Source organism: Mirounga angustirostris, unplaced genomic scaffold (genome assembly GCF_029215605.1).
Source record: "Mirounga angustirostris isolate CCGP_5_RB_7025 unplaced genomic scaffold, mMirAng1.0.hap1 SCAF_15, whole genome shotgun sequence".
Classification (NCBI taxonomy): domain Eukaryota; kingdom Metazoa; phylum Chordata; class Mammalia; order Carnivora; family Phocidae; genus Mirounga; species Mirounga angustirostris.
Window position 1 is genome coordinate 87,965,048 of NW_026991723.1, and position 17,210 is coordinate 87,982,257.

The 17,210-nt window shown below is 49.4% G+C and overlaps 1 protein-coding gene across 1 annotated transcript in view; it reads left to right on the forward strand.

The window, feature by feature from the left end:
- The window catches only part of GPR107 (G protein-coupled receptor 107), a 76,509-nt gene that overhangs the window by 34,692 nt on the left and 24,607 nt on the right, over positions 1-17,210 (forward strand). Inside the window, exons 8-14 of the mRNA XM_045883342.2 lie at positions 613-723; positions 1,048-1,181; positions 6,089-6,164; positions 7,709-7,782; positions 8,174-8,291; positions 11,242-11,372; positions 13,785-13,828. Coding sequence (XP_045739298.1) covers positions 613-723; positions 1,048-1,181; positions 6,089-6,164; positions 7,709-7,782; positions 8,174-8,291; positions 11,242-11,372; positions 13,785-13,828 — 688 coding nt within the window. The remainder of the gene's footprint in view (positions 1-612; positions 724-1,047; positions 1,182-6,088; positions 6,165-7,708; positions 7,783-8,173; positions 8,292-11,241; positions 11,373-13,784; positions 13,829-17,210) is intronic.

A 17,210-nucleotide genomic window follows, 5' to 3' on the forward strand; every position in this document is an offset into this window, starting at 1 on the left:
CAGGAGTATTTTTTACCTAAAGAGCAAAATAATATATTCACTTGGAAACGAGGTACCTGCTTCGTAGGTTATCCCTGCAGCCCTCAGCAGAAGCCACCGCAGGTAGGGGTGTCTGTGTCAAAACGAGGTCATAGAACCTCGGTGGTGGGCACAAAGGTGTTCCCTGAGTGGTTCTGTCCCCTTTCCTGCTACCTTGAAAATTGTTACAACAAAATATTGAGGCAGAATCACAGAATAAGAAAACATCTGTTTATTTTATTTTATTATTATTATTTTTAAGATTTTACTTATTTAATCGAGAGAGAGCAAGTATGAGCAGGTGGAGGGGAGAGGCATGGGAGAGGGAGAAGCAGGCTCCCCACTGAGCAGGGAACCCAATTCAGGGCTCGATCCCAGGACTCTGGGATCCTGACCTGAGCTGAAGCCAGACGCGTAACTGACTGAGCCAGCTAGAAGCCCTGAAAACGTCTGTTTCTGCTCTGGGAGAATCCGCTGAAGAAATTAAGAAATCTGTATTTTTTTCTGTCCATAGCATTCATGATCTGTTTCTAAGATTTAAACATTTAGCTGAGGATTTGGGTATTCTTCAGTTTTTGTCTTCTTCACTTTCAGTTTTTCTTTAACATCAGCACCGATGACCAAGAAGGCCTCTACAGTCTTTATTTCCATAAATGCTCTGGGAACGATGTGCCGTCTGGCGACAAGTTTTCCTTCAGCCTTGATGTGAGTACCGTATGGAAGGTGTTCCACGCAGATTTTGTCAGCCTTATAAAATGTGAGACATTTATTTCATTATAAGAGTAGGTTTTAACAACACTTCAACAGAGTAGGAGAAAAATGTGGCCAGAATCCCATTTCTGCAGAGGATTCACAAACAAAAAAATACAAAGCAGTTTGGGATGTTTTTACACTTTGAACTGTGCATTAGAATGAATGTGTTTATCTGCTGATACTTCCTTAGCCAAGTGAAGCAGCTAAGGTGACAGATTGCTGACTATGGGATGATCTGTTCCTGAAAAGTAAACATTAATTTTATGTTTGTTTTAGATTGAGATCACAGAGAAGAACCCTGACAGCTACCTGTCCGCAGGAGAGATCCCTCTCCCTAAATTATACATTTCTATGGCCTTTTTCTTTTTCCTTTCTGGGACCATCTGGATTCACATCCTTCGAAAACGACAGTGAGTTGTTACTTCCCTGAGCCATCCAGCTTAGAGTGTGTTGAGAGGTGCATAATTTCACCTTTTGCTGCTTTCTTAGCCCCAGAGGGATTTTTTTTTATTTATTTATTGCTTTATTTAAAAAGCAAATCCAAATATGTTAATAATAGGCAGGCAAAACAAAATGTATAAGCAAGTGTTTCCCTAGTGAAGACAGTACAGTCCAGGACTCAGAGTGAGCCCGTTGATCCCATTCAGGGGCTGTTTGTGAGAGGAGGTTAGTGACAGTGACCCACTACCTGCTGAGAGGAGGCATTACTGCTCAGTACTGAAGGTGTCTGCTCAGGGCCTGACGGGGAGAGCTATTGGCTTCCAGAGGCTTGTCACTGGAGAGAACTTACTCAGAGCCCACCTACCTGGCTCTTGGCCTCTCTTCTGAAACCCGAAGGCTTTACCTGCCTGTACTCAGTTCTTGAAGAGAGCACCTACATGTGGACGGGGCGAGTGTTTAAATCTGTCTCCTTCCGGGGTGCCTGGGTGGCTCAGTTGGTTAAGCGACTGCCTTTGGCTCAGGTCATGATCCTGGAGTCCCTGGATCGAGTCCCGCGTCGGGCTCCCTGCTCAGGGGGGAGTCTGCTTCTCTCTCTGACCCTCTCCCCTCTCATGTGCTGTCTCTCTCTCTCTCTCTCTCTCATTCCTGCTTTCTCAAATAAATAAATTAATTAAATCTTTAAAAAAAAAAAATCTGTCTCCTTCCAACCAAAAAACAGAATAAAATACTAACTTTCAGTTAGAGAATAGTGTGAAGTATTTGTTTTAAGCCCATAAGTGAAATGATGGATATGAATATGGGATTGTAATGTGGATTAATTTAAATTCATAAAATAATTAAGCACCCCAAATACCTCTTTCTGTGGAGCATTGGGCAGAAATTGAGACCTCTCTCTAGTCCCCGGTGGCCTGACTCTCTTCTGGTAGACACGCTCAGCTGGAGTAGTGAGCTCTGGTGGGAACAGCGCTGGTTGCTATTTGTCATAAGATTCACTCTGCTCACCAGATGGAAAGAGCCACTTGTTTACTTGTGAAGGACCCTGCATGGTCATGTTTGGAGTAGGCGATCAGGCAGCCTTTAGTAAGAAAAGAAGACTTACCAATTCAGGCTATAAAAAGGTTTTTAAATAAAGTTTTGCTTCTGCCTTTAGTAGAAAAGTAAGAAGTGGGAGTCAGAGGCCCAATTCCAAGTATAAACATGGACTATTCCCACCTGTGTGTCTCGCTTCACTCCCTGAGCCACAAAACTGGGACAGGGTCATTGCCTTGCTTTCCTCTAAGAGTCTTAGAACCTTAGGTGTGTTATGTGATTGCCCCTGAGATAATGTGGTCTAAAGGGCTTTGCAAATCAGGGTGCTATGCAAATCGGAGGTACATACAAAATAGTTGACCAGGCAGGTGTTCAATGGTATTTTAGTTTCCGTGTATTTAGTGATGCAGTAGTCATTATCACTGGTTTACCTACCTAAAACTGTGGGAAGTTTTAAATCTGTGGTTCAATGAGGCCCACCTGCTTTGTGCAGCACGTGTTTAGCTTCTCTGAAGTGCAATGTACACACAGGGATGTGTAATGTAAGCCTTCCGCCCCATCCCCATGTTTTTCCAGGAGACTTACAGACAGTTCTGTTGGGTTGGAAATTTGAGCCACACAAAGGATGTGACTCCAAAGCTTCGTGCATTTCAGAGGCTTACAGTCCCTTAGAGCTGGAAGGAACTGGAGATCTTTGCCTCGTCTTATGGAGGTCTTGAGAGGAGAAATGAGAGACATGGTTAGTAGCACCTGCCACAGCTGGGAGTGGAATCCACATCTACTTGCCGTGCATATGCGGCTCCTCGCTCCTCTCAACTCTGAGTTCTGTTCCGGGCCCCTGAGTGTGGGGAGGGGAAGGCAGCCGACCGTTTTTGGTGCCTGCTCCTTGTCCCGTCAAGCACTTGATGCTGGTTTTTTCTGCTAATCATCCAGCTGCTCCTTGAGGCAGGCATTGCCCCATTTTAGAAGAGGTTACTACGGCTTAGAGGGGTTAAGGTTGCCAGTGTAGAACCAGTATTCGAGCCAAGTTGCTGTGGCTTTGGAGCATGTGTTCATCCCAAACATCACTGCCCCGTGGCTGATCTTTTAGCTGGGACTGCAAGCTGAGTGTGCCGGAGTGTGTGAGTGAGCACCGGTTCTGCACTCTGGGTGCATCTCATTGCTGTTCAAGAGTGACAGACTCCTCTGGCCTTGACTTCCTTTTTGACCTTCAAGTAGGTAGGCCCCAGACAGGAAAGTACCAGGGAGGAAATCAGCCCGGAAAGGGAGTGTGCGTCAGTTTGTGACACGCCCGCCTTATCATTCGTGCCAGGCCCCTCTTCTTCATTTCCCCTTCATTTCCTACCCCTCGCTCATGCTTTTCCCAGTTACTCAGATGCAGGTAATAGGTGTTATTGGGCATACGTGTATTCTTATAAATAGCTAATGTTTATTGATATTGCATGTATTTTTAACTTCTATAAACTCTACTATCTACAGATGCTGTTCTCATTTTTCACACAATAGTATCTTTCTTAAGACCTAGTCACATTGCTGTGTGTCTGTCTAGTTCATTAATTTTTAGCTACTCAATAGTGCACATCCCCACATTCTACTTATCCATCCCTTTAGTGAGGGACCTCATCCCCTGGCTCCCCCAAACAGGGTTGCCATGATGCCCCCCTCCACCCTAGCCTTGTCCCTTTATGTCTCTGGGCAGCGTCGGGGGGGCGGGTACACTCCCAGAAACAGGTGCACTGGGTATGGGGTAAATTTGTATTTAATATCATTAAGTGCTGCCAGATTGCCTGTGCTAGATTATACTTCTACCAGTGGTGCAGAAGGGTTCCTGTTTCCCCGTCCACCAACACTGACGTCTTGGTTTTTGCCAGTCTGTTGGGTGTGAACTGGTACTTCATTTTATTTTGCATTTTCCTAAATACTAATGATGTGAAATATCTTTCTAGGGACTTGTTAACCATTTGGGTTCCCCCTCTTGTGAGTACCTTTAGGCTTTGCACATTTTTCTGTTGGGTTTTCTGTCATTTTCTTGTCGCTTTACAGGAGTTTCTTGCATGTTTTTTATATCAGTCCTTTGTCTGTCTTAAACATTGCAAATTTTTTCTCCCAGACTGTTAAACTTGTCTGTGGTATTCATTGTTGAATGAAAGTCTTTCATATTAACAAGAATCAGAGCTCTCTAATTTTAGTCTTTTGGGCAGTGCTTCTTGGAAGAAGCCTTTCCCTACTACAAGGTCACAAAAGATGTATGTTATATTTAGCACTGGAATCCATCTGAGTCCCCCCCCCCTTTTTTTTTAAGATTTTATTTATTTATTAGAGAGAGCAAGAGCAGGAACACAAGCAGGGGGAGTGGGAGAGGGAGAAGCAGGCTTCCTGCGGAGCAGGGAGCCTGACGTGGGGCTCGATCCCAGGACCCTGGGACCATGACCCGAGCTGAAGGCAGACGCCCAACAACTGAGCCACCCAGGCGCCCCCGGAGTCCCCCTTTATGTAAATGTGAAGTAGGGACACAGCAGTGTGTGTGTATATATATACACACAGTTCTGAGCTGATTTTCCCCATGCCGTTTTTTTGTTTTGTTTTGTTTTTTAAGATTTTATTTATTAGAGAGAGACACAGCGAGAGAGGGAACACAAGCAGGGGGAGTGGGAGGGAACACAAGCGTGTGTGTGGTTTGCTTAGATGCCAGGCTTCCCATGGAGCAGGGAGCCCGATGCGGGGCTTGATCCCAGGACCCCGGGATCATGACCTGAGCCAAAGGCAGACGCTTAACGACTGAGCCACCTGGGCGCTCCTCCCCATGCCGGTTTTTAAACAGTCCATCCTGTTCCTACCAATTTGCTGCCCCCTTATCTATCCTATGTGAAGGCTCCGTACACACAAGAATCCATTTCTGAGCATTCTGTTCTGTTGGTTTATTTCTGTGATGCTGTACCCATTCCACATGTTTTACTGCTGTGGCTTCACAGAACATCTTGATATCTGAGAGTGTGAGTTTCCTCTGTTGCTCTTATTCAGGTTTTATGTACTTTAAGAGTTTTACATTTGTCTCCCAAATGGTTTTGTGTCCTTAGTTCCCAGGGGGAGGTGGCAGCCCGAAGGCGGATGGGTGTCTGTCGGCATGCAGCAGGAGCTGGCGCTTCCCCCTGCTGGCCTGGTGTGTCCGGCGGGTCGCAGCCCTGCATGCCGCCTGGCTCTAGGCCCGCACCCTCTGGGCCGCAGCTCACCCCCACAGCCGTGCTTGGGCACCTTCTGCTCTCCCAGGATGCCTCTTGCCAGTTTCGTAGATCCCGCCGCCTCATTCTTGCCTCTGTGGCCTTTCCAGGGTGGTTTCTGGGCACGAAGCTGGCAAGTTGTGCAGATTTCCATCTTATCAGGAGCTGGAAGTCGTCCTGTCTGGCTTCAGTGCCTGACGCTGCTCCAGTCACAACACAGACTTGTGCACGAGAGGTGACCCTGGGGCTCCATCGGGGCCATTTCTCCTGGTGGAAACTAGGTCTCCAAAGGGCTTCGTGTGTGTGATTTGCTTAGATTGTATTTACTGCTTACTTATAAATGTATCTGATGCCTGGAGCTTTGGCCATCCTTTGGAGGAATGGAATATTCCCTTTTTTCTTTTCTTTTTTTTTTTTAAGATTTTATTTATTTATTTGAGAGAGAGAGGGGAGGAACACAAAGGGAGAGTGAGGGAGAAGCAGACTTCCTGCTGAGTGGAGAGCCCAATGTGGGGTTTGATCCCAGGACTCTGAGATTATGACCTGAGCCAAAGGCAGACGCTTAATTGACTGAGCCACCCAGGAGCCCCTGGAATATTCCTTTAATTCTTTTCTCTCTATTTTTATAGGAATGACGTATTTAAAATTCACTGGTTGATGGCAGCCCTTCCTTTCACGAAGTCTCTTTCCTTGGTGTTCCACGCAGTATGTATTAGTATTTTGGGTCATTTATGAAATGACGTACAGTGTCTGTACAGTCAGGAAAATTTACGAATTGGAAGAAAGAGGAGCTAGGTCAGTGGGAAATAAGATGAAAGAAGACCTTTTCTCATGAAGCCTTTGGTGTGGGAGGGGCCATCACAGGGATAAATCATTACACCCTCCGTCTGTAACCCGAGCCCGGAGGCATCTTCTGACACTACCTACATATCCAGAGTTTTCCTAGAACCTTACTTATTTTTATTCCTTTTTGTTTGTCTTTTCTCAAGATTAGAGTGCCACCTGCTGAATTGTTTCCACCACTTGATTTTTCTAAATACTTTCCCGTGTTCCCATTTGATTTGAAGCTTGGTGTTTGCATACTTATTGAGAGAAAAATGATGCTCTAAAGATGGAGGCGTGTGACTTGAGCTTGCACTTTGAATATTTAGTCCAGCTGCAAAGTGACGTGCACCTGCCCATGGGAGGAAGGTCACAACTGCCCCGTGGCACCCGCCGGCCGCACTTGTGAGGGCGACAGTCTCCAGACATGCGCTCTCCTGCACTTAAAAGTGTTGGCATCAGAGGAGTAGTAATGTGTCCAGTTGCAGTCTTCGGAAATGACAGTTATTTGGATAATTTCCCATTTGGATCTAAGTTAAAAGATTCTTTCTGGAACTTTGTAGATAATGAATGACGAGGCCCTAGAGTCACTTCAGTGTCTAGATAGCCATTCGTGACAGAATGGAAGGTCTACGAAGAAATCGATACCAGCGTTTGTGAGTTGTGCCAGGAAGCATTGTGGGCGCACTACTGAGACTTGCCTCTTTAATTAAAATGCGTTGGTGGCTTTAAGTAGCTCGAAATGTACAGATTTTTTTCTAAAGGACAAAACAAAACAGTGGAGGGTGCGTGACTCCACATGGATTTTTTTGCTGGCTGACTGACTGACTGACTTCTGTAATAAGCAGTTGGGGTGTGCAAGGTGAAGTTCCTGGCTGGAATACTGAAGAGACCTGTGGCATTTGGCCCTTGGGGATTTTTTTTTTTTTTAAAGATTTTATTTATCCATGTGTCAGAGGGAGAGAGAGCGTGCACAAGCAGGGGGAGTGGCAGGCAGAGGGAGAAGCAGGCTCCCCGCTGAGCAAGGAGCCTGATGCGAGGCTCGATCCCAGGACCCCGGGATCATGACCTGAGCAGAAGGCAGACACCTAACCAACTGAGCCACCCAGGCGTCCCGGCCCTTGGGGATTTTAAAGAAAATAACAGGCAGCCATTTGCCAGCATGACTCTCCTGCCCCAAGAGAGGGACTTGATCTGCGTGCTGGTGGCGTCGAAAGCTTGTGGCAGGTTTCTCGTGCTACCTGACCTTGTTAGTGCCCTCACATGCTGAGTTGTGAATTGACGAGTGAGGTATTAGTGTGTGGGGTGGAGAGGACAACCCCCGCCGCCCCCCGCCACTGTGAGGTCCTGTGGCAGCCTTTTCTGTTTCGTTGTGCGGAAGGCGTGTGGTAGATGGACCTTTCTGAAATGCAGTCGTTTCGTTGCAGATTGACTACCACTACATCTCCTCCCAGGGCTTTCCGATCGAGGGTTGGGCTGTCGTGTATTACATCACTCATCTGTAAGTACGCAGAGTGACACGCAGGAGAAGTTGGAGAGGCCATGGTAGGAAGAGACCTGCCTCGCAAGAACAGTCCCTGCCCTCCTGTGGCGGCCCGTCCGGGTTCTTGCCATGCCAGAGGTGTATGGCGCACAGGGTGCTGTCCAGACCTGAGAACTCGAGGCTGCTGGTGTGCTTCCGGGAGGGGGTTGCCTCCATGGGGGGGGGGATTTGCTGCCCATGGAGTGGGGTGCGTGGCGAACCACTTGTGTGGTGCTTCACTTAAGAGGAGTTTCCTGAATTTGGCCCCCTCTCTTTTCCAAGAAGCCCGTGAAATCGTGAATGAGCTATGCAGGGGAACTTGCAGAGAGTCTGAAGAGACTGTTGGTGTCTGAAACTTTTTCTTTTCCAGCTTGAAAGGGGCACTCCTGTTCATCACCATCGCGCTCATTGGCACCGGCTGGGCTTTCATTAAGCACATCCTTTCCGATAAAGACAAAAAGATCTTCATGATTGTCATCCCACTCCAGGTAAAGGGACCCTACTCCTGCGTGTCCTGGTTGTGTCTTGGCACTTTGCAAGGCTCAGCTGTGGGCCTGTCCAGGCAGAGGGAGTCGGCTCATCCAAAAACTCCAGCTCATACCACTGGGGTTCTCTTTCTGAATTCTGGCAGACCTAGGCCTTGGGTCATTGCCCTGAGAGCTTCTGCCATCGCTCACCTGGCGAGCGGCTTACGGATGCCTGCACTTGAGTAGAGAGCTGCTGGAAAGTCAGGGAACATACAGCCTGCCTTCGTGCCCCTGGCTGCCCTCTAGCAAAATGGTCCCCTTAGCCAAGCTCAGGTACATAGTGTTTCAGTTAACAAACTATTGTAAAACTGTGAATGACACCAGTGAGTTCTCACAAGGTAGAATATTAAGTAGACACCAGGGCAACTATTTATTAAACCCTTCCTGGTTTGGGACCCTAGGCCAAGGCCAGCCTTGCCTGGTTGTGAGCCCCTTGGGAGAGGAACCTTATCTTGTGTGTAAGAGTCTTACTGGAGGCAGAGATTGGGCATAAAGAACTCACAGTAAACACAGAGGGCCTAGCAGGGATGCCTGACTGCTCTGTTCTGCTCAAAGAGCATGTGTTTGATAAAGTTGTTCTCATAGTGTGATCTCGTTCAGGAGCACAGTGCGGGTGTGGTAGGGGAAGGAAGGCGGGGGACAGCTCCCTGCACGCCCAGATCAGCCCGCTCGCTCCGGTGATTGGCAGTCTGGCAGTGTTCGCAGCAAAGCCACCTTCACATTAATGACAGAGGGACTCGTGTCAGCAGCAGATGAGTGGTACAGACCAGTGGCTGTAGGTTCCTGGGAGAGAGACTAATTTCCCAAATTCGAATGATCTAGAAGCCTTCAAGGTAGAGAACAGCCTTGCCTGGCTGTTTAAGGAGAGAAATGTGGCAGGCAAAAGAGCAGTAGCAGGAACAGGTGGTGCTGCCGTCGAGCGAGCAAAGATGCTGCGGAGCGGTACGGGTCCTGGCTGTCGAGCTCCCACGGCCGCTGCGCCGGCCAGGCGGACTTCTGCAGCCTGCCCATGCCTCCCGGCTCCGAAGGGAGGGCCTGGGTCCTCTTCCTACCATGTGGCACTGCTCCCTGTCGCCCTGTCCCCCCCCCCCCCCTCCCAGAGCTGCCACTGTCCCTCCAGGCAAACCTTCCTGCCCCCACCCGAACGGGGATGCGATGGGGCACAGCCCTCCTGGCTTCCCTCCTTTGTCCCTGATGGAGCTGAGTGCAAGGTTACGTGGCAGGCACCTCTGAGGAAACGGGACATTGAAACAATTGAACATAAGGAAGTTTTGCATCGATAACGTAGGGACTCATGTGGGAAGGCCTTGAATATCAGCCCGGACGCTAAAACTACTTCTTTTGTGGCCATGGGGAACCAGTGCACATTTCTGAGTGAGAAGTGAGAGATGTCCAAAATGTACGCACAGACTTTCAAGAACATTTTTGGCACTTTGTTCCACACCAGGGCACATTTTGTCTTTTGTCGAGAGTGTGAAGTAAGGACCAAGTGGAATTAGGAATTTAAGCTGGGAACGCTTTTGTTTCCACTTTGTCTTCCTAGATAGTCCCAGATGCAGGTGTTTAGGGTGTGTGTGGCAGAGGACGACTGAAATTTCCGAATAGTTTTTGCATTTGTATCAAGTGAAGTATGGCTTCCGTGATAGTTTCACTAAAAGGTCCTAGATAGAAAAAGAAACTATCCTTAGAGACGTCCTGAATAGCAGCACAACAGATTTTACGTTCTTTGTCAAAGTGTACAGACTGACCTTTCCAGAAAGCAAGCAGAGTAGTTGGGACCTTGGACTTTTCGTGGAGTGCAGAGGTGGACTTGTAATCTCTGCATCCACACCTACTGGAAATCTCCCAAAGAGCATCCCCTTGATTATACTGAGTAGTAGCCCGGGTTTGAAATACTGCTATCCCAGTTCTGCCAGCTCAGGGGCCTTTCACAGCACACTGGTGCCAGGACTGAATCCCCAAGGCCAGTTGGAGCAGAATGTGGACACAGATGAGCCTCAGTGGGAAGAACTAAGCCATGTCCTGTGTGGAGGTGACCCGGGTGGGGTTGCTCCTAGGAGGAGCAGTGTGACCGCTGAAGCACTGGGCCAAAATCCGCCGTTCTCGTTGCTCTGGTCCCTGATAACACTCTCAGGTACCTCAGACTGTCTGAGGAGCAACGGCGGCCACACAGGGAGAACCTGGGCCTGAGGAATCTGGGCCTCGTGGCTGAATGGGGTGTGCGGTGTCTCCCATTCAGCACCCGAGCGGTTCTGCTGAGGCCTTGGGGCCTAAAAAGCAAAGCAGAGTGTCCTGATGATCTGTGCTACGTCACACATCACCCCAAATGCAGTGACAGAAAGCAACAATAAGCACGTATTCTCTCGCATTCTGTGTGGGTCAGGAATTGAGTGGCTGCGCTGGGCAGGTCTCATGTGGGGCCTCCAGCGGTCAGACAGTGGCTGGGGCTACCTCGACGTCTCCACTTGCCTCTGTCTCCTGGGCCGGGAAGACTCGATGAGGCGGGGCAGGAATAGCTGGGGCTCCTCAGCTTCTTTTTCTCTGCCTGGTCTCTCCACCTTGGCAGCCTCGGGGTAGCCAGACACCCTACAAGAGGGCTCAGGGCTCCCAGGGCATGTGTCCTGAGAGATCGGGCCAGCCAGAGGTGGTGTCCTTTGTATGACCTACCTTGGAAATCACGTGGCCTCACTGCCACCTAACTGTTGCTCAGGGCAGTCACAAGCTCAGGAGGAGGGCACAGAGACCACCGCTTGACGGGAGAGCAGAGTATTCTGAAAAGCATGCGGCACTGGAGAGAGGGCCGTGGCCGTGGTTGGGGGCCTGCAGGCCCAAGTGGCCACCCCCTCCTGGGACTGCTGTTGTAGAGATCTGCCCTTGCTTTAGAGCCTCAGCCACTTCTTGTGTCCTGTAGGTTCTGGCAAACGTGGCCTACATCATCATAGAGTCCACCGAGGAGGGGACTACGGAGTACGGCTTATGGAAGGATTCTCTGTTTCTGGTAGACCTGCTGTGCTGTGGAGCCATCCTCTTCCCCGTGGTGTGGTGAGTACCCGCAGGGAGGGGGGCCACGGTGCACCCCGGGGCTCGTGTGCCAAACAAGACCAGGCCGCTGAACCAGCCTTTCGCAAACCGGTTCGAGTCACACGGGGCATCTGTGTGACAGATACAGCTTCCTGGGTCCCCAGGCTGACCTGGTCAGTCCCCAGGAGGAGGAGCCTGGAGTTCGTGTCTTTACGCGGTTCCTCAGTGCGTTCCGATAGAGCTGATCTGGCACCGTGGCTTTTAGCCCAGATTAGACAATAGAGAAGGATCTGGAAATGAGAGCTCAGCAGCAGCGTAACCTAGCAGCATGATTTGGAGGGAAGGGAGTTGAAATCCCATAAATAGCCTTTTCTTGCCAGGTTAGACGGAAGGTGCGGGAGTGCATGAACATGAACTCGTGAGAGTCCCAGCACATGAACACATAGGTATCTTCAGAACGGCAGGCTGTAGATGCATCCATTGTGCTCCAGTTCTGTAAAGAAACATCAGTACCACGTCAGTGGTTGATGAGAGAAGATATCCTTGTTAAATCTTATGCCAAGTGAAGGGAATTACTGGTTTGGTAGGAAGCAAGTAGAGGAAAAAGGGCTCGCAGAAATAAAACACTCATTCTTACAGTGATCCAGTTCCATGACTGAAAGCAGTTACTTCTTTTGGAATAAAGTTGTTCTTTGTATTTAAATTTTTTTTAAGGTGTTACTTACTTGACAGAGGGTGAGCAGAAGCAGGGGGAGCGGCAGGCAGAGGGAGAGGGAGAAGCAGGCTGCCCGCTGAGCAGGGAGCCCGATGTGGGGCTCGATCCCAGGACCCCGGGACCATGACCCAAGCTGAAGACAGACGCTTAGCAGACTGAGCCACCCAGGCGCCCCTGGAATAAAGTTTTTAAAAATATATTTACCTGCTTTCTATTAGAAATGAGGTAGTCCACAGTGCAGTGGCCTCGTGAAGTAAATTCTTATTTTTCAGGATCCTGGGGTTTATCAGTTCCTTCAGTTATTCTGCTTATTTAGAACATGGTGCCAGTGGAGTGTAATCCTTCCAGCCAATTAGACTCCCTCTTGACCCTTATTCTGTCGAACATCACACGTGCACACACGTCTGTGAGGCAGGCAGCCTCCAGCAGACATGACAGAGTGCAGGTGAGTCTTTCTGATCTCTCCCACCGCCCCTCGTCCTACCCAGGAGCAGGCAGCTCAGGCACCTGGAACAGGATGACCAGTGTTGTCCTCAGATAGAAAGAGCGTCTGAGTTTCTCGAACAGAGTGCAGTCCCTTCTCTTCATCTGCTCCTCTTAACAGAAAGAAGGGCCTTGTGGGTTTGGGGAAGACGCAGGCGGGCCATAGGGCTGCGAGTGGCCATTTCCTGCCCCTCGTTCATTTTAGCACCAACGAGCAGGTGCCGCACGGCAAGGTTCTTGAAGGTGAATGTTCTGAAAGTTGCTGTAAGATGAAAAACATCAAGTACTAGAGGGGACGTAAGGAATAGTATCGATGGTTCTTTGAGGCACTCAGACTCGGCCGCCGTGGGTTTGGTGCCAACTTTGTGCTAGCTCACTTTCTTGTACTGCGTCATTCGGTTCTCCCAGGTGGGAAGATGGCGGCGGGGGTGGGGGGGTTCCCTCAGGAGAAAGGACTTCTTCATGGTCGGGTAGAGAGTGGGTGGCCCGTGAGGACTTCAGCCCCCATGTAAGACCCACCCTCCCCCTGGGCTGGATCTGCTTGGGCTGTTCTCATCCTTTTGAGACAGTCTTTCCTTGCCAGCCTCCGCACTCTACCTAGAACTCTGCTCCATCGCCGTGTTAATCATGTTAATGTTCCCGTGCCTCACTGCAGTGATGTAATTAGCTACCTGGCCCATCACAGCAGGGAGACCGACTCCCTGGAGGCCGACACCTTTCAGCAGAGTTCTGCATCTCCAGTCAGTGAAATAGGGAGTTTTCGGGAAACCATGTGCTCACAAGCTCCTAGACCTAGACTTTAGAAATCCGCCTCCGGCCTCTGCGGGGCGGGGGTTGTGTGTGTGTGGGGGGGCATGTTCTTCAGGTAGCAGGTGCGCTCCACGGCAGTATCGCGGGGTGGCATAGTTGTGGGAATGAGAGATTTTAGGTGGAGAGAGGCAGATGAAGAGGGTTGAAATGATTGTGTTTTGCTTTGTCTTCCCATCACACCCAGGCCCCTGTCAGACCTTTTTCAGCCTTTAGAGGGCATCCTTAACTCTCAGGCTCGAGCCCCGGATGGGGCAAGGTGTCGGTTAGCGGAGATCTCGTTGTTTAGGGAGAGCACTCTAGAGCCGTCTGGTCCGGCCCTTCCAGTTAAAAACTGGGGAATTCAAGGCCTTGAGTTACTAGTGCTGGAAACAGAGAAGAATGCAGATCTGTCAGCTAACCTTTGTTCTCCAAATGTTTATTTTTAGGTCAATCAGGCATTTACAGGAAGCATCAGCAACAGATGGAAAAGGCAAGTCCCCTTGTGCTCTTTGGTGCTGCTGGTCCTTTCCCAAAGCTGCATGCCTGGGCCCCGCCGGGAGATGGAGGTGGAGGCAGAAGGGTGGCTATCTCCTGGGAGGCAGGCCGGGGAGCCCCAGGGGCTTTTGCTGGAGAGGTAGGGGGTGAACTTTGCAGAGGTCAGCCGTGGAAGGAGGCTTGGGGGTGATGGCTGCTTATTGAGGTGATTCATTCCTTTTCCACTCGTGAGCGTGATTTTCACCTTCTCCAAACTGAGTCAGGAGGAGAAAATCTTGTCTGGGAAGGATCAAATAGCACTTCACTGTGAGAACAGGAGGTATGATGGAGTGGGGATGGATATGTGTAAAGCATCCCTTCCTGCTGATTTAACACGCTTTCAAAATAGATGTGTCGGTATTAATTTTAAGATGAGACTGATGCCAGAGAGAACCTTTGAAACGCTCTGGTTTTTAATGCTTGTGCCGTGATAACCCTTCTGCATCTCCTTGGTTTTCTAACCATCCCTCCCTCCTAAGAAAAGAAGCCACAAAGAAAATGTTTTGTGCGTTTCTGAGCTGATTTGAATAGTGCACGACCGCAGGCCGTGGCATAAAGGAGGGCTTCGGACCATCAGGGACTGAGAAGCAGTGCTTTCTCGGTGCTCGGTGCTGCCTGTGGGTCCGGGTGCTGACAGCAGTATTCTTTAAGGCAGATGATTCATTTGTTGTTGTTGATGAAGTTTGGTTGCTGACCTGTTTTATGATGATGATGATGATAAAAGTAACGTGGATTCATTTTAGAAAAATTGGAAATCAGGTAATAGGTACCAATCTTATTTTGCACTTGCCATATAATTAATACCACATTATTTTCTTTAAGTTGAACTAAACCCGACTTCAAGGCTTCATGCCAGGGTCCGGTGGGATCCTGGGGTTTTTACGTAGAGCACCGCACTCGGGGTGTCTGCGACTCCTGTGGTTTTGGCCCACAGTCGTTGCTGGATGGACTCCCGCCATCCGGCCCTCGTAGCGCTCTGGCTCTGGGCGGCCGGGCGCCAGGGGGTCCTGCCTCCCTGGGCCCACCCAGCCCGAGTGGCTGCAGGCCCCACTCAGAATGTGCCAGCCCATGTTTTCTTTCTTGTCCTGGGAAATAGCTCTTTTTGGTTTTCTTCTCCTATTCTTCAAAAGCATTCAAAAGCACTGGATTCTCTTCTCCCTCTGGGACAGATTCTTGTCAGTGAGTTTCAGCTTGAACTTCGCATAAATGGTTTGCTTTTAGCCTGGCTCAGAGCTCGGAGCGCCCTCCTGCCTTCTTGGAATGGGGTAAGGGGAAATTACAAAAAATAAAACACAAATTAGAATCCTAATAAAGCACCCCACCACAAACAGAAAAATCCAAAGTAAAAAATAAAAACTCACCTTCTGAGAATAACTATTGTTTGGGAGATATTCTTGTCTTCTTTCTTCTTTTTCTGTGCTTGTCATATAAAAAGGTGCCTTTATTATTATTTTTATAACAGTGAATAGGTCGTTCTCTTAATTTTAACACATTGAGGGGCACCCAGCTGGCTCGGTTTGCTGGCTTGGTTGGTGGAGTGTGTGGCTCTTGATCTCACGGTTGTGGGTTCGAACCCCATGTCGGGTATAGACATTACTCAAAAAAAATTTAAAGTTTAAAAAATTTTTTAATATATTGAGCTGAGACATTTTACTTTTTTGTCTTCATACACTTCAGTGTTTCTGGATTCATTCTTCTTACTGCTTGGCTGAAAATGTTTAAAAATTCCAAGGAGGATGTCCTCCAGTTGGTGAATTTTATGGGTACTTTTCTTCTTGGCCTCGCCCTTCCCCTTTTGTGGATTCCTCTGACCCTTCTTCACCAGCTCCTTTCCCCTCTCCTCCCATCATCCTGGTCCCTCTGACTGCCTCTTCGCTTTCTGCACCCAGCTTTGAGAGGGCTTGGGGGGTGACCACGGTAATGAATTGTCTCTGTGACCATTCATTCCATGAGTGGTTGATGGTTAGCAGTTGATGGTTAGCCGGCTGAAGCCCAAGATGGGATCCGAATTGTCCCTGTGCATCTGTAGTGAAAAGAAACTAGAACCTGAGTGCTCTTGTCATTGCCTGGGGCACACGCGGCAGTTTCCCATTTTTTCCAGCAGGTGGCAGTATGCGACCTCCTCCGTGGAGAGCAAATATTAAAAATAGGAAGTCACCAGCACACCAGGGCTTGCTCTCACCAGTTCTCTGGTTGACATACTGTTAAGAAGGCACCCATTTGCGGCGCCTGGGTGGCTCAGTCATTAAGCGTCTGCCTTCGGCTCGGGTCATGGTCCCAGGGTCCTGGGATCGAGCCCCGCATCGGGCTCCCTGCTCCGAGGGAAGCCTGCTTCTCCCTCTCCCCCTCCCCCTGCTTGTGTTACTTCTCTCGCTGTGTCTCTCTCTGTCAAATAAATAAATAAAATCTTTAAAAAAAAAAAAGGGCACCCATTTCTCATCAGCAAATATCACAAACCCTTTGAAAAGGAGACAGAATAGTTAGAATTGGGGTGTCTTGATCCATGTTCTTTCCCTGAATTGATTTAGGCCGTGACTGCTTTTTAGCTGATATGCAAATGCATATTTCATTCAGTACTTGGAAAAATGGTTATGCCTGTAACTCTTCCGGAGTCAGGGCAGCCGTGTTCCCACGGTCAAGTCCCCCTGCAGAGAAGTCTCAGGAACAGCATCCCCTACCCCTCAGTGGCAAGCTGCCCTGGGGCTTGACTGCAGAGCGGATCGGGACAGAAGTGAGGCAGAAGCTGGAGTGAGCACACTGCCGACTGCCCGGCCGCAGGCTCCCGGCTGTGGTGCTTGGCCCCCTGTGCTCCTCGGGCCACCCTTCTGAGATCTAGGCCACCCCAGAGGCAGCTGGCAAAGTGAAGGCCATGGGCAGTAAAGCCTGCTACTAGATTTGGAAGCTTTTGTTGGACGGCAGCTGATGTTCTGCTACCTGATCTTAGGCTCCTGGTGCCATTGACTCAATGCATGACCTTGACAGTGACTTGGGCTTGAGACTCTCAGCGTAAGTGCCATCCGGCCTGACTAACTGCCAGTGGGGGAAGTGCAGTTTGCAGTGGCTGCCCCTGCATTTGGGATGGTGGTTGGCTCTTAGAGTGTTTGCTTGGATGTTGTTTACTTCTTCGTCTCTGGAGTCCTTGCACCTGAGGGAAACGTTAAGGATGAATCTGCCCACTGTCCTTCAGCTGCATTTTTGTCTCCTCTGTCACATGCTGTTGCTTCTCTCAGCTCCTCTGTCATTTGGAGTCACTGCTGCGCTGCATCCTCTGAGCGGCAGCTTATTGAGTCTCGCACAGACACCCGGGCTCAGGTTGCACCGTGTTTTGCCTGCCGACA